General features: G+C 57.9%; 1 protein-coding gene across 1 annotated transcript; it reads right to left on the reverse strand.

Annotated features, from left to right (window-relative positions):
* Positions 1 to 1928: 1928 nt before the first annotated feature.
* On the reverse strand, positions 1929 to 10125 carry HCRTR1 (hypocretin receptor 1). The gene is made up of 7 exons (XM_068969068.1): positions 9927 to 10125; positions 9567 to 9745; positions 7944 to 8187; positions 7473 to 7588; positions 5685 to 5911; positions 4025 to 4146; positions 1929 to 2179 (listed from the first exon to the last, which is right to left on the reverse strand). The coding sequence occupies exons 1-7, from the start codon at positions 10123 to 10125 to the stop codon at positions 1989 to 1991; spliced, it is 1278 nt and encodes a 425-aa protein (XP_068825169.1). The 3' UTR covers positions 1929 to 1988.
* Positions 10126 to 11784: the final 1659 nt, after the last annotated feature.

Consider the following 11784-nt stretch of genomic DNA (forward strand, 5'->3'; position numbering starts at 1 on the left):
GATGTGGATCCCAAATCCCACCACGTTGGAAACATCACCCATTGGCTCTGGTTTTCTCTCTCGGGCTACGTAGAACCTGTTTCACCCTCAGCATGCCAGCCCCCTAAGCTGAAACCTGTCACTGCGTTCCCCCCCAGGGCCTCCCTTCCCTAGGTCACATAGTCCTGGGCTCCTTAGAAGCTCTTCACTGAGCTTCATCCCTGGTGACCTCTGAATTATCCGAGTCCCCCGAAACGGAGGCCCGAGGCCCACCATGATGTTGGGCTCAACCAGCAGAGAGTCGGGTAGAAATGCAGACATTAGGGGAAGCTTCTCTTGTTTCTTTGCTCCACTGAGCCATGTGTCTACTGAAACCCACGTGTAGAACAGTGCCAGTCATGTGCTGGGACTGAGGAGCCCAGGACCTGGCTGCGTCCTTATGGTCATGGCTGCTTCTAGGCTTGGAGGCCAGCCGTCGCACCTCATTCTACCACACGGCACCCCCAAGCCTGGCTACAAACTTGACAAACAACTTTGGGTCCCAAGGCCAGAGGGAGGCGAGTGGAGAATGGGTGGGACACCCCATCCCGCCTGGCAACGACTCACAGGAGCTGGGCTGGCGAGTCCTCTGAGAGGGATGACAGGTGCAGACCACTCCTTCCACCTGCTCTGCCCACGAGGAGGGGTGCTGATGCATTCCTGGGCTGGGTCCCTGGCAGGAGCTGCATTTTGCCCCATTTTCTGACGGGCGAGGTCATTAATCAGGTTAAGCAGAGCCGGCAGTGCACAGGGCCGAGCCAGCCTCTGCCAGCTGTCTGCCGCTCCTCCCAGCAGAGAGCCCTTCAGAAGGCATCCCACCTCCTGCTCCGGCTGTGAGGATCAGGGCCTCCAGCTGCCCTCTAATCATCTGGTAGCAGATGGAGCCTGTCGTGCCCAGTCCCTGGCTTTCTCTTTTTATTCGGTAAGTTCACAGAAAAGAAATGCAAGCCCTGATCTCCAAGAAAGTGAAGATAAACCGGTTAACCCTGCTTTCTGCCCACCCCCTCACCTTCCACAGGCTCCTGGGCCCAGGAGCTGACAGGTGTGGCCACGACTGAGGTCCTGGCACCAGGATCGTGCCGCGTGAGGGGCAGCAGCCTGTGAGCCCCGAGGCCTGGCCAGGAGCCACCTGGGGTTCAGTGTGTCGGGGGCAAGACGTGGGAGGGGTCAGCAGAGAGCTGCCTTCCAATGCTGCCTTGACCCCCCCTCCTCCCCAGCTTCTCACTCCCTACCTTCTCCCTCCTAACCTAAGAAGCCCAGATTTTGTGCAATGACAAGGAAAGAGAATAGTCAGTGCCAGGCTTTTAATGACAGTTGCTTCAGGCTGCTAGCCTCCTTGCCAGACGGCCACATGGAGAGTGTTCTGTGACACCACCAGTCAGCGGGGTCCAGTCTGTGGTGTGTGCACTTGGCACCTGGTGAGGGGCGGGGGGGTCTTCTCCCACCAGAGAGGGGCTGGGCTCAGATGAGTTCGCACAGGCCTCAAGGAGCGGCCGTCAGGTGCAGCCTGGGCTTTAGGGAGCCCCTGGACCAGATGGAAATGCCTGCTGGGACCCTTAAAGCAGACTCCAGGGAAGACCTGTAATTGGGTAGGAGAAGGTCTCTGGGAGGCGGGCCAAACTCTGGAAGGATGATGGCGATGGATGGTACCATGGGGTATAGCCAAGTGAGAGGAGCGAGATGATAATCTTGTCGGTAATGCTTTGCAGTTAACAGAGAGCTTTCCATTTATCCTGAGCGTGCTTAATCCTCACAACCTGTGTCCTTACTGGGGACACAGTTGAGAGAAGGGAAGTGACACTGCTCGGAGGCAAACAGGCAGAAAACCAGGGGTGGCGCCCCAGGCGGTCTCACACTGCAACCAGCAGTCTTTCCATGAGGCTTGGGGGTGGGCCCCCCAGGAGCCAGAGGAGCAGCCCAGGCAGAGGATAGGTTGCACGCCCCCCTAGAGCCACCAGCACGACCCTCGCTCAGGGCAGCACCGTGGTGACGCTGGTGAGCAGCACGTGCTCCGAGACTTTGGAGACGGAGCAGCGGCTCTGCAAGGACAAGGACTTGTGGCTGGCAGAGGAGCGAGGGCTGGGGACCTTCAGAGAGACGCAGGGACCCAGGCTGGGCAGGCAGCAGGAGAAGGCAGCCTTAAACTGCTCCCGGAATTTGCCTTGGTTGAGAGACAGAAGACGCAGCCATAAGCAGACAGAGGTGGCCTTTGGCCCAGGAACACCGACATAGCTCCAGCCAAGCTGCCTGTGAACGGGGGCGGGGGGTGGAGGGAGGAAGGGTAGCCCCGGGCAGGAGACAGCCCCAAGGCGACCTCGCCCCTGCCAGGTAGAGAGAGGATAGGCTCTGGAGCAGGTTCCCAAGGAGAAATGCAATCTTCTTCTGATTCCTTGACAGCGCCCTGGCTCTGAGCCCGGCTCAAAGCGTGGCGTCTGGCTCAGGGACCTCAGGTCGCCTCCGCCCCGGCCGGCCTGTAGGTGAAGGGGCTCAGGGCTCACCATCTGCGGCTAGGCTTTGCCCGCCTCTGCCCTGCGGTGGTGAAGATGACCGCAGCAGTGGCTCTCAAATGAGGCGCTGTGTCCGGTGCCTGGGCTCGTCCAGCTCACCCCAGCACCCTGAGGGGCCCGAGTCCTTCATCCTCACTCCACCGGTGAGACACCCAGGTCCGGTGGCCTGTCACCATGCAGAATTTGGACCCCGTTCTAATTCTAAAGCACTTTGCTTAAAGTTGAGGAGAGTGGGGGGACAGTGGGGAAGGAAGGACCACCACGGCCACCTGTTCAGCCAGAGGACCCCAGGCAATAGACAGTGCTGTAACTGAACAACCACGTTTCATCACCGGCAAGCCACGCTGGTGCCCAGCAGAGGGCTGAGCACACAGTGCTGTGCTTAGACACGCAGCTGTGTCCGACTTTGCGATCCCATAGATTGTAGCCTGCCAGACTCCTCTGTCCATGGGGATTCTCCAGGCAAGAATAATGGAGTGGGTTGCCATGCCCTCCTCCAGGGGACCATCCCAACTCAGGGATCAAACCCAGGTCTCCTGCATCACAGGCAGATTTTTTTTTACTGTCTGAGCCACCAGGGAAGCCCCTAACCCAGAATGGGTGCTCAGTAAATGTAGTCAATGAAGGAATACTCTCCATCACATGGTCGTTTCTGTTCTCCGAGCCGGAAACCAGTGGCTAGCCTTTGTTAAGTGATTCTTTAGTCTCGGTGAAGGCTAAGTTATTGACCCCGGCCCCTCCTTTAACTTTTCAACGCTTTTGCAAAAATCGTTTTGTGTCCAGGCTTGAAGAGTCATCTGGTTCTCAGGCCTGGTCCAAGTCAGAGGTCTGGTGAGTCACACTCTGCTGAGCCCAGGCGGGGGCTGGGCTGGGGCCTTTCCGCCCTGAGGCTGGGAGGTAGTGGAAGGGGGTGGGGGCTATGGGACAGCTGGGAGAGGAGACCTGCAGGGAGAGGGGCCCACAGATGCCTGGAGAGTGACAGGGCTGGTGCTGGAGGCAGGTGGATTCAGGGGTGGCCCCTCCAGATCCTGGCCGTCCTGCCAGTATGTGTCTAGCTGGGCATGGGGAAGCCACTTCCTGGCTCTGGGCTGCCCCCGCTGGTGGCCCTCCTTCCTTCCATGCCTTCATTATGCAGTCACCTTTTCACACAGGGGCTCCATCTGGAGCCTGTGTCAACCAGACTGGCTGATCCGTGCTCCTGCTCTGCGTGTGTCAGGCAGGAGTGGAGGGGAGCTGGCCCACCCCCAGCGCTCCCGCCCACCCACTGGTCTGCATCATCTGCAAAACTGGATCCAAGTGCTGGACACCTTCGGCCACTACTGGGAGTGTGGCCTGTCTCCCACTCCTCATCTCCCACCCCCCCTGAGTGGGGGTGCCCAGAGCAGGGTCACAGTCTCCAGGAGGGAGCAGGCTTTATTCAGCCTGGATTGGAGATGCGGAGACTGCTGTCCTGGGGACTGTTGCCACCCTCTGTTACTCTGCGTCTCCAGTCCACTCACCACTGAGGAAGTTGTAGATGATGGGGTTGGCAGCGCTGTTGGCATACACCAGCCAGTGGGAGAAAGTGAAGCAGGCATAGACAGCTTCCCGGTCGCTGGCTTGGCGGAACATCCCAAACACCCTAGGACCGGGGAGCAGGACACTCAGAAACGGGGTGTGTGTGTGTGTGTTTTGTCGGGCAGGAGTCACCATCCTCATCTAGCATGTAGGAAAACCAAGACTCAGAAAAGGAAAGTGAGTTGGCCATGGTCACACAGCTCATGAATGGCTGTAAAGTACAGGAGTCCCACGGTCCCTCCTGTTCACCAGATGGCCTTTTCCTGAGCCTCTGGTCTAGGTTCCTGACCACAGTTTGGGGTTCCTGAGCACAGAGCGTACGGCCGAAGTGGGCCTAGGGGCAGGAGCCAGGGCACCTCTGCTCAGTCACTGGCCGTCTCATCCCCTAGGGCTCCCCTTCCCCTTTATCATCTGTCTTCACAGCAGCATGGTGAGTCATAGACATCATCCGACTTTCAAATAGAGAAACAGATTCAAAGAAGCAAAGTGATGTGCCCAAGGTCACACAGCTGGGAAGTGGTGGAGCACAAACTCACGCTCAGATTGTCTCACATTGTGGAACGGCCCGGTGTTTGGCCCTCCCCATCCCCACACCACCACGGCGCCTCTGCTCTTCCAGACACCCGTGGGCGTGGTCCCTCCCTTCATTTGGGCTCGTCATCCAGCTCACCCCAGCACCCCGAAGGGCCCAAGTCCTTCATCCTCCTCACTCCACCGATGAGACACCCAGGTCTGGTGGCCTGTCACCATGCAAAATTTGGACCCCGTTCTAATTCTAAAGCCCTTTGCTTAAAGTTGAGGAGAGTGGGGGGACAGTGGGGAAGGAAGGACCACCACGGCCACCTGTTCAGCCAGAGGACCCCAGGCAATCACCGGCAAGCCACGCTGGTGCCCAGCAGAGGGCTGAGCACACACTGCTGTGCTTAGACACGCAGCTGTGTCCGACTCTTTGCAACCCCATAGATTGTAGCCTGCCAGACTCCTCTATCCATGGGGATTCTCCAGGCAAGAATAATGGAGTGGGCTGCCATCCCCTCCTCCAGGGGACTGTCCCAACTCAGGGATCAAACCCAGGTCAGCTGCATTGCAGGCAGATTTTTTTTACCATCTGAGCCACCAGGGAAACCCCCTGTCACTTTCTCAGGCTTTTTTTAAAAACCATTACATCTCTAAAAAAAAGATTTTTAAAAACCGCCACCAGTCTCAGTAATTGTCACTTTCTATCCCCTTTCCCCATTTTTTTCTTCCTAGCAGTTAATCGCTGGCTGACATTGTAATATATTAATATGTCCATTCATGTCCACCAGATGTCATTTCCACCAAGGCAGGACATTGTACCCTGCACTTGTTCACTCTGTTCCCGGCCCCTACAACCTGATGACTGAGTGAACAGATGAGAGGATTTTCACGATAGCCTTAGGAGGCAGGCGGGTTATTCCCATTTTACAGATCAGGAGATTGAGGCTCAAAAAAGAGAAACAACTGCCCCAAGGTCACACAGTGAATGAGCAGTGGGCCAGTTCTTTCTCTAAAGCCGAGAAATCTCCTTTCTCTTGACTCTACCACTCTCCCCACCCCTAACCGCTCCCCATGTGCTCTCACCTCTTGAGGACATTGAGGACACTGATGGGCAGGTAGCAGAGGGCAAAGACCAGCAGCACCACCATCAGCATCTTGGCTGTCTTCCTCCGAGCTCGCATCTGCTTCACCTCAGCCAGGAAAGCGCGGGCCCGAGGCTGGGGCTCTGCACCCAGGCCTTGCCCCTGGTCCTCCAGCTGGACTGAGGGCCGCTTCCAGTTCCTGACCAGGGCTGATGTGGTGCCAGGGATCTGTCCAGCACACAGACAGCAGTTGTGGGTACAGCCCCTTGGGAGGGGTGTTCTGCTTTGCTGGGCTGGACTCTGGGGCAGGGCAGAAGTGAGCAAGAGTACAAACCCCTGCAGTAGGAAGGAACTAATAATCATGATAAAGACCAATATTCTGGACTTGAGTATACTTCCGTTTTTCCATTAGCTCATTGTGAGCCCTCCCACAATATACCTCTTGGGAACATGTTATTGGCCTTTAGTTGTAGAAGAGATAGGGGACCCTCGATGAGTCCCCAGGTCACAGCCTGGGGCCTGAACATCCTCCTAGCTACCCAACCATCTTTCCTCAGTGGTGATGAGTTGTGCCTTCCCTGGCCTGTGCCTGACTCTAGGAGGCCCAAGCAAGGGGTGAACAGGTGGCAGCATGGAATGGCCTGGGCCTCAGACCACAGGTCCCAGCCTAGGTCGGTGCCTGTAGGCCTATGATGATTCTGGGCTCCTGGAGCAGCACAGATGCCTTCACAGCCTCTCCCACACTAGACACCCGGATCACCCTACAGCAAAGGGCATGGGGCTAGAGTTCAGGAAACTTGAGGCCCAGGGCCAGCTCAGCGTTCATGAGCTATGTGACCTTGGTATGTGACTCACTTTTCTTTTCTGAGCCTTGGTTTTTCCTGTTGGTCGGACAGGACTGAGCAACTTTCACTTTGCACAATGTTTGAGAATCTATATCAGAAGTGGAGAAGAGAAAGGCTACCCACTCCAGTATTCTGACCTGGAGAATTCCATGAATTGTACGTCCATGGGGTCACAAAGAGTCGAACACAGCTGAGTGGCTTTCCCTCACTCTGCACTTCTCCCTGGTAAGGACAGTGATTCCTGCCATCTTGACTGGGGGACTGAGAGAAGCAGATGGCAAGTGTTGGTGGACCACAGGCCTGCTCGTGCTCAGGCTGGCATCCTCTCCCTGTCCAGGCACTTGATCCAGGACTCACCCCCACAAGTGCCAGCGCCAAGGGCCACAGAGCACCCCCTCCCTTGGCAAATGCCACACCCCACCCCATGAAACTTGCTGTCGGTCAGTTCGTAATAGAGGAGAGAAGGAAGGCTCTGCAACCAGGAAGGCTGTTACTCATTGGCTGTGGCAAACTGGTTGCCCTTACTCAGTGTTTGTATTGTGGGTAATATTGCTTCTTTGGTTAAATATTAATCGTTGTGAAGACACTGCAAGCCAAGTGCCTAACTGGGAAGCAGCACAGCTTTGCCTCTCTGGGTCTCAGTTCTCTCATATATGGAGGTGGGGATAATGTTTGGTGGTGGAGAGGATACAAGACTGGCTGGGAGTGCCCGATAACTGCTGACACTAGGGCAGTGGCAGGCAGCTGCTGCTACTAGAACAGTGTCAATCACTACTCGGTTCCAGGGCCGACCCTCGCACTTCTGGCCTGGAGTTTGTCCCTAGGCCTTGCCTCTCTGGTTGCAGCCAGAACGGCATGTTCTGCAGGCAGAGGACTGTGTACTCCCTCAGATGAGGACCCTTGTGCCCTCCCAGACCAGACAGTGACACCAGAGTGGGCCTCACCTGGCGGCCCCAGAGCTTGCGGAAGATCTGGAAATAGGCCATGGCCATGAGGCCCAGCGGGGCCAGGTAGGTGACGACGAAGAAGCAACTGTGATAGATCTTGGGGTAGAGATCGTCTGCAGGGGCCAAGAGATGGAAGGGTTGGGCCCCCAGCCTGCCCCACTTAGCAACACCACCCAGCTGCGACTAGAGCCAAAGCCAGCAGCTCAGCCCCATGCAGGAGCCCTGGCAGAGAGACCCTGGAGTTACCCAGCCCACGGGTGTCCATCCTGGAGGAACCCTGGCACAGATGCCCACCCTAGAGGAGGTACCCACCCTGGAGGTAACCCTGGTGGATGCCTGTTCTAGAGTCCTCCCAAGAGAGCCACACCTGGGGGTGCCCACTGCAAAAGTGCCCTGAGAGATGTCTACCGCTGGGTATGTGTCCCAGAGGTGCCCGCCTCAGGTGCCCTCCCAAGGCTTCACTCTTACCAGCCCAGCGTTCGTCACAGACGGAGAAGAGCCGGGTGCGGTTGGCTAGCTCGGGCAGCACACTGCTGCATTCCATGACCGCAGCCTGGGGCACCATGACGGCCAGCGACACAGCCCAGATACCCAGGATGGAGCCCCGGGCACGCCGGGCAGTGCTCTTGAACAGCAGAGGGTGGCAGATGGCATACCAGCGGTCCAAGGCGATGAAGCTGAGGGTCAGCACTGCCACGGACACAGACACGGCCTGCCCCATGGGGACACAATGTCCATCATTTTGGGGGCTGCCCGGAGACATGGGGTGAGTGATGGAGCTCACAGCCCAGAAATACCAGGCGTCCAGGTGCAGCGTGGATCCTGACTCCACCACTTAGGCCTGGGTGCTGTGCTGTGCTTACTCAGTCATGTCCGAATCTTTGGGATCCCATGGACTGTGGCCTGCCAGGCTCCTCTGTCCATGGGATTCTCCACAGCAAGAATACTCCGGTGAATGCCATGCCCTCCTCCAGGGGATCTTCCCAGCCCCGGGATCGAACCCAGGTCTCCCTCATTGCAGGCAGATTCTTTGCCGTCTGAACCACAGGGGAAGCCTTACTGCCAGGGTAGATTTGGTCAAATCACTTACTCTCTCTGAGCCTCCTCTGCAGAGTGAGAATATATCATCCTCCTGGCAGGATTCTTTTTTGAATAAATGAAATTATGGGTGGGGAACATCCAGCCTGAGATCTGGCACACAGCAGGTGTAATAACTTACACTTTTGGAAATAACTACGTGCCAGACACTTTTCTCAGGATCCTCACAATGACCCATGAGGTGAGTGCTCTTACCTCCAAGGTACAGATGAGGAAACTGAAGAACAGAAAGGTTAAATAACTTGCCTTAGGTGAATTTCCTCACCTGCCTGTCTTTATTTTCAGGGTGGCTGGAGTTAATCAATTGAGTGGAAAACCTCAATATAATGGGAAAACCAAGAGGCATTCTCTCTGCCCTGGGATTTCATCCCTTTCCCCAGGCTGTAAGGGAAAAGAGTCCTCATTCTGGGAGGCAGAGATGAACCAAGGCCAGAGATGCAGATGAGCTCTGGCTCCAGGAGTGCCCCCTGCCCTCTGGGGTATAGGGAGGTGAGGCAAGGGATGAAACCCTGGCCTCTGGCCAATCCTCCTTCCATCCTGGCAACCCCACTGGGTATTCTGATTCCCACCACTGGGAAAGGGAAGGCCCTGGCCAGGGGTGGGAGGGGAGGGAAGGGGAGCAGACTCTTTCCAGCAGGCCCCCTCAAATCTGCCCTACCTCCGGATCAGGGAGCAGGCCCAGCGCTCTGTCACCACAAGCTTGTGCCTGTCTCCTCCACCGTGTGCCCGACTGTACATGTGTCCCCAAATGACTGTGTGTATGTCTGCAGGTGTGACCTGGAGGGGATCTCTGTATCCATACGTGGGGCTGTGTCTGTGTCCTTAAGTGTCAGGCCTGGTAGCCTGCCCTTGCTGACAGTAGAGCGTGACCCTGTTGAGGTACTGAGCCACCATCTGAAAGTCAAGGCTAAGGGTCCCTGAGACCTAGCAAGGCCATGGTTGTTGTGCTTGGTGTGTCAGAGGGATCACGAGGGTCACCCAGGTGGAGCTCACCTGTAGATAGGGGATGACCTTGCAGAGGGCATGGCCGAAGAGCCAGGATTCAGTGATGTCTACTAACAAGCTAGCCGGCAGGCAGATGGCCGTCACCAGCACGTCAGCCAGGGACAGGTTGACGATGAAGTAGTTGGTGACCGTCCTCATGTGGTGGTTGCGCCACACGGCCAGGCACACTGCAGGGTGAGCGGGGGAAGAGATGAGGCTGGAGGCAGAGCCACGCCCAGTCCAGCTGGGCACCGGCAGCGAGACCCTTCCCCACACTACTCGGTAGGGACTGGGGAGAGAAGTGAGGCCCAAGACCCCTCCCAGTCCCCAGGGGGACCCCGCAGCACCCCCAGAGACCTAGAGACCTACCCAGCGTGTTGCCCACCAGGGCTACGAAGAACACAGCCACGTAGGCTGCGATGAGGACCCACTCGTACTGCTTCGGGTACAGATAGTCACGCCACAGATAGCGGAGAAACTCGTCTTCATAGTCTGGAGGCTCCGGGGACCGCTCCCTGCCCTCAGTGGGGACCCCCATCTGGGGCCCTGGGGTGGCTGAGGGCTCCATGAGCTCAGGAGCCACTAAGGCTGACGGGCATCCCAGGCTCTCCCCAGGGAGGGGTGCACCTGGGCCAGGCTTCAGCCCACTTCCCTCGGGGCGGGGGGGCCCAGTCTTGCGCTCAGGTGTTTAGGGTCCCAGCCCCAAACCTTCTGAAGGAAGGAAAGAAGAAAGGGAACATTAGGGAGTGTGCTGGGTTACGCGCAGATAAGCTCTGTCTTAATCCTCCCAATCATGTGGGTTAGGATGAGCCTGAAATGGTTGGAGAAAGCCTTGCATCCCCATTTCATACCAGTTGGTCAACTCACCTCTCAGCCTTGGTTTCCCCATCTATCTCGTAGAGAAATAACTGAACCTGCCTCACAGGGCCAGTGAGGAGAAATTACCTCTAATGAACGCCAAGGGTTTTACCCAGAAACTGGCTGGCTTCCTCGCCATTGTGGGTTACCACTATTAAGAGCTCCGCTTTGTAGAAGAGACAGAAGCTCAGAGAGGTTGAGCCCCTTGCTCAAGGTCACAAGGCCACTATGGTCTGTCTGAGTCCACCAAACACCACAGCTTAGGAAGGAGAAGCCATCCTGGTCGCAAACACCTTCTCTCCTGAGTCAGTTCGCGGGCCTGAATTTCGGGGTTGTAAAAAAAATGATCAAGGGAGGCTTTCAGAGACCCAGACCCCGCCCACCAGCCCTGCCAGACCCTCCTAAGTGAACACACACCCACACAGACACACGGTGTGGGTGGAGGTGCAGGGTGGAGCTGACAGCCTCCCTGAAAGCGAGGGGAGAGCCACAGGCCCAGGGGCTGAGCGGGTCAGCATCGCCGGCCCCAGGTAGTCCTCGCTTTGAATCCCTCGACCGCGATGAGCCCCAGCGGCCGCTAGGGGTCGCTGGACGGCGCGCCGGCCGCCCTCTTCATTCATAAATCTGGCCTCGCACCCGCTGCTCCTGCCTCGCTCAGACCCCCTCCTCCCACCAAGCTGGGCCTGGACGACCCCAGATGTGTGTAGGAGGGTTGCGGATCCCTGGAGACCCCCGAAAGAGCACGAGGGGTTCTCCTTTAGATCCCCACCTGGCGCCGACGGACCTGCTTCCCCAGCGGGACCTCACTGCATCTCGGGGGCTGTGGGCGCGAAAGGTTCTTTAGGAACCTGCCGGAAAGAGGTCAGAGCCTGCTGAGGACCCACCCTCCCAGCACCCCGGTCACAGCTCCCGAGAGGGTCCTCTGGAACCGCCCACCCCGGGCCCAGGGTCCCCCAAGCCCCTCACCTGTTGGCTTCGGGACCTGGGCGTCCTCGGCTGCTGATCCCCCGATCGTGTAACGGGACTTCGCTTCCCCTCCCGGAAGGCCGGTCTCTGGGGCCCGGGGCTGGGGGGAGGGCACCGGGCTGGGGAAGCCCCCTCCCTAGGCTGCGCTGTCTGGGCTCGCTCGGCTGGGCGCGAGCGCCGGCTCAGACGCGGGCTGTGGCTGGGCGCCGGCTCCGCGGAGCTGCGCGCTGCGGGGAGGAGGGGGTCGGGGCGGGAAGGGCAGGGCGGGGAGGGGGCCCCCAGCCTGTCTCGGCTGCAGGTCTCCCAATCCCCGAGTCTCAGAGGGTGGAGGGAGAGGCTCGTCCTTCCCAGCTCACGACTTCACGCGTCCATCCCACCTTCATTCATGTGTCCATCCGTTCAT

The sequence above is a fragment of the Capricornis sumatraensis genome, chromosome 3 (genome assembly GCF_032405125.1).
Source record: "Capricornis sumatraensis isolate serow.1 chromosome 3, serow.2, whole genome shotgun sequence".
NCBI classification, from domain to species: Eukaryota; Metazoa; Chordata; class Mammalia; order Artiodactyla; family Bovidae; genus Capricornis; species Capricornis sumatraensis.

Bases quoted from the DNA above. Each gene is read 5' to 3' on its own strand.
- HCRTR1 (XM_068969068.1), bottom strand. From the start codon at position 10,125: ATGGAGCCCTCAGCCACCCCAGGGCCCCAGATGGGGGTCCCCACTGAG. The intron at 7,589-7,943 runs GTAAGAGTGAAG...TGGCCCCTGCAG, and splicing joins CTGTGACGAACGCTGGGCTG to ACGATCTCTACCCCAAGATC. The intron at 5,912-7,472 runs GTGAGGCCCACT...TGTGCTGGACAG, and splicing joins GCAAGCTCTGGGGCCGCCAG to ATCCCTGGCACCACATCAGC.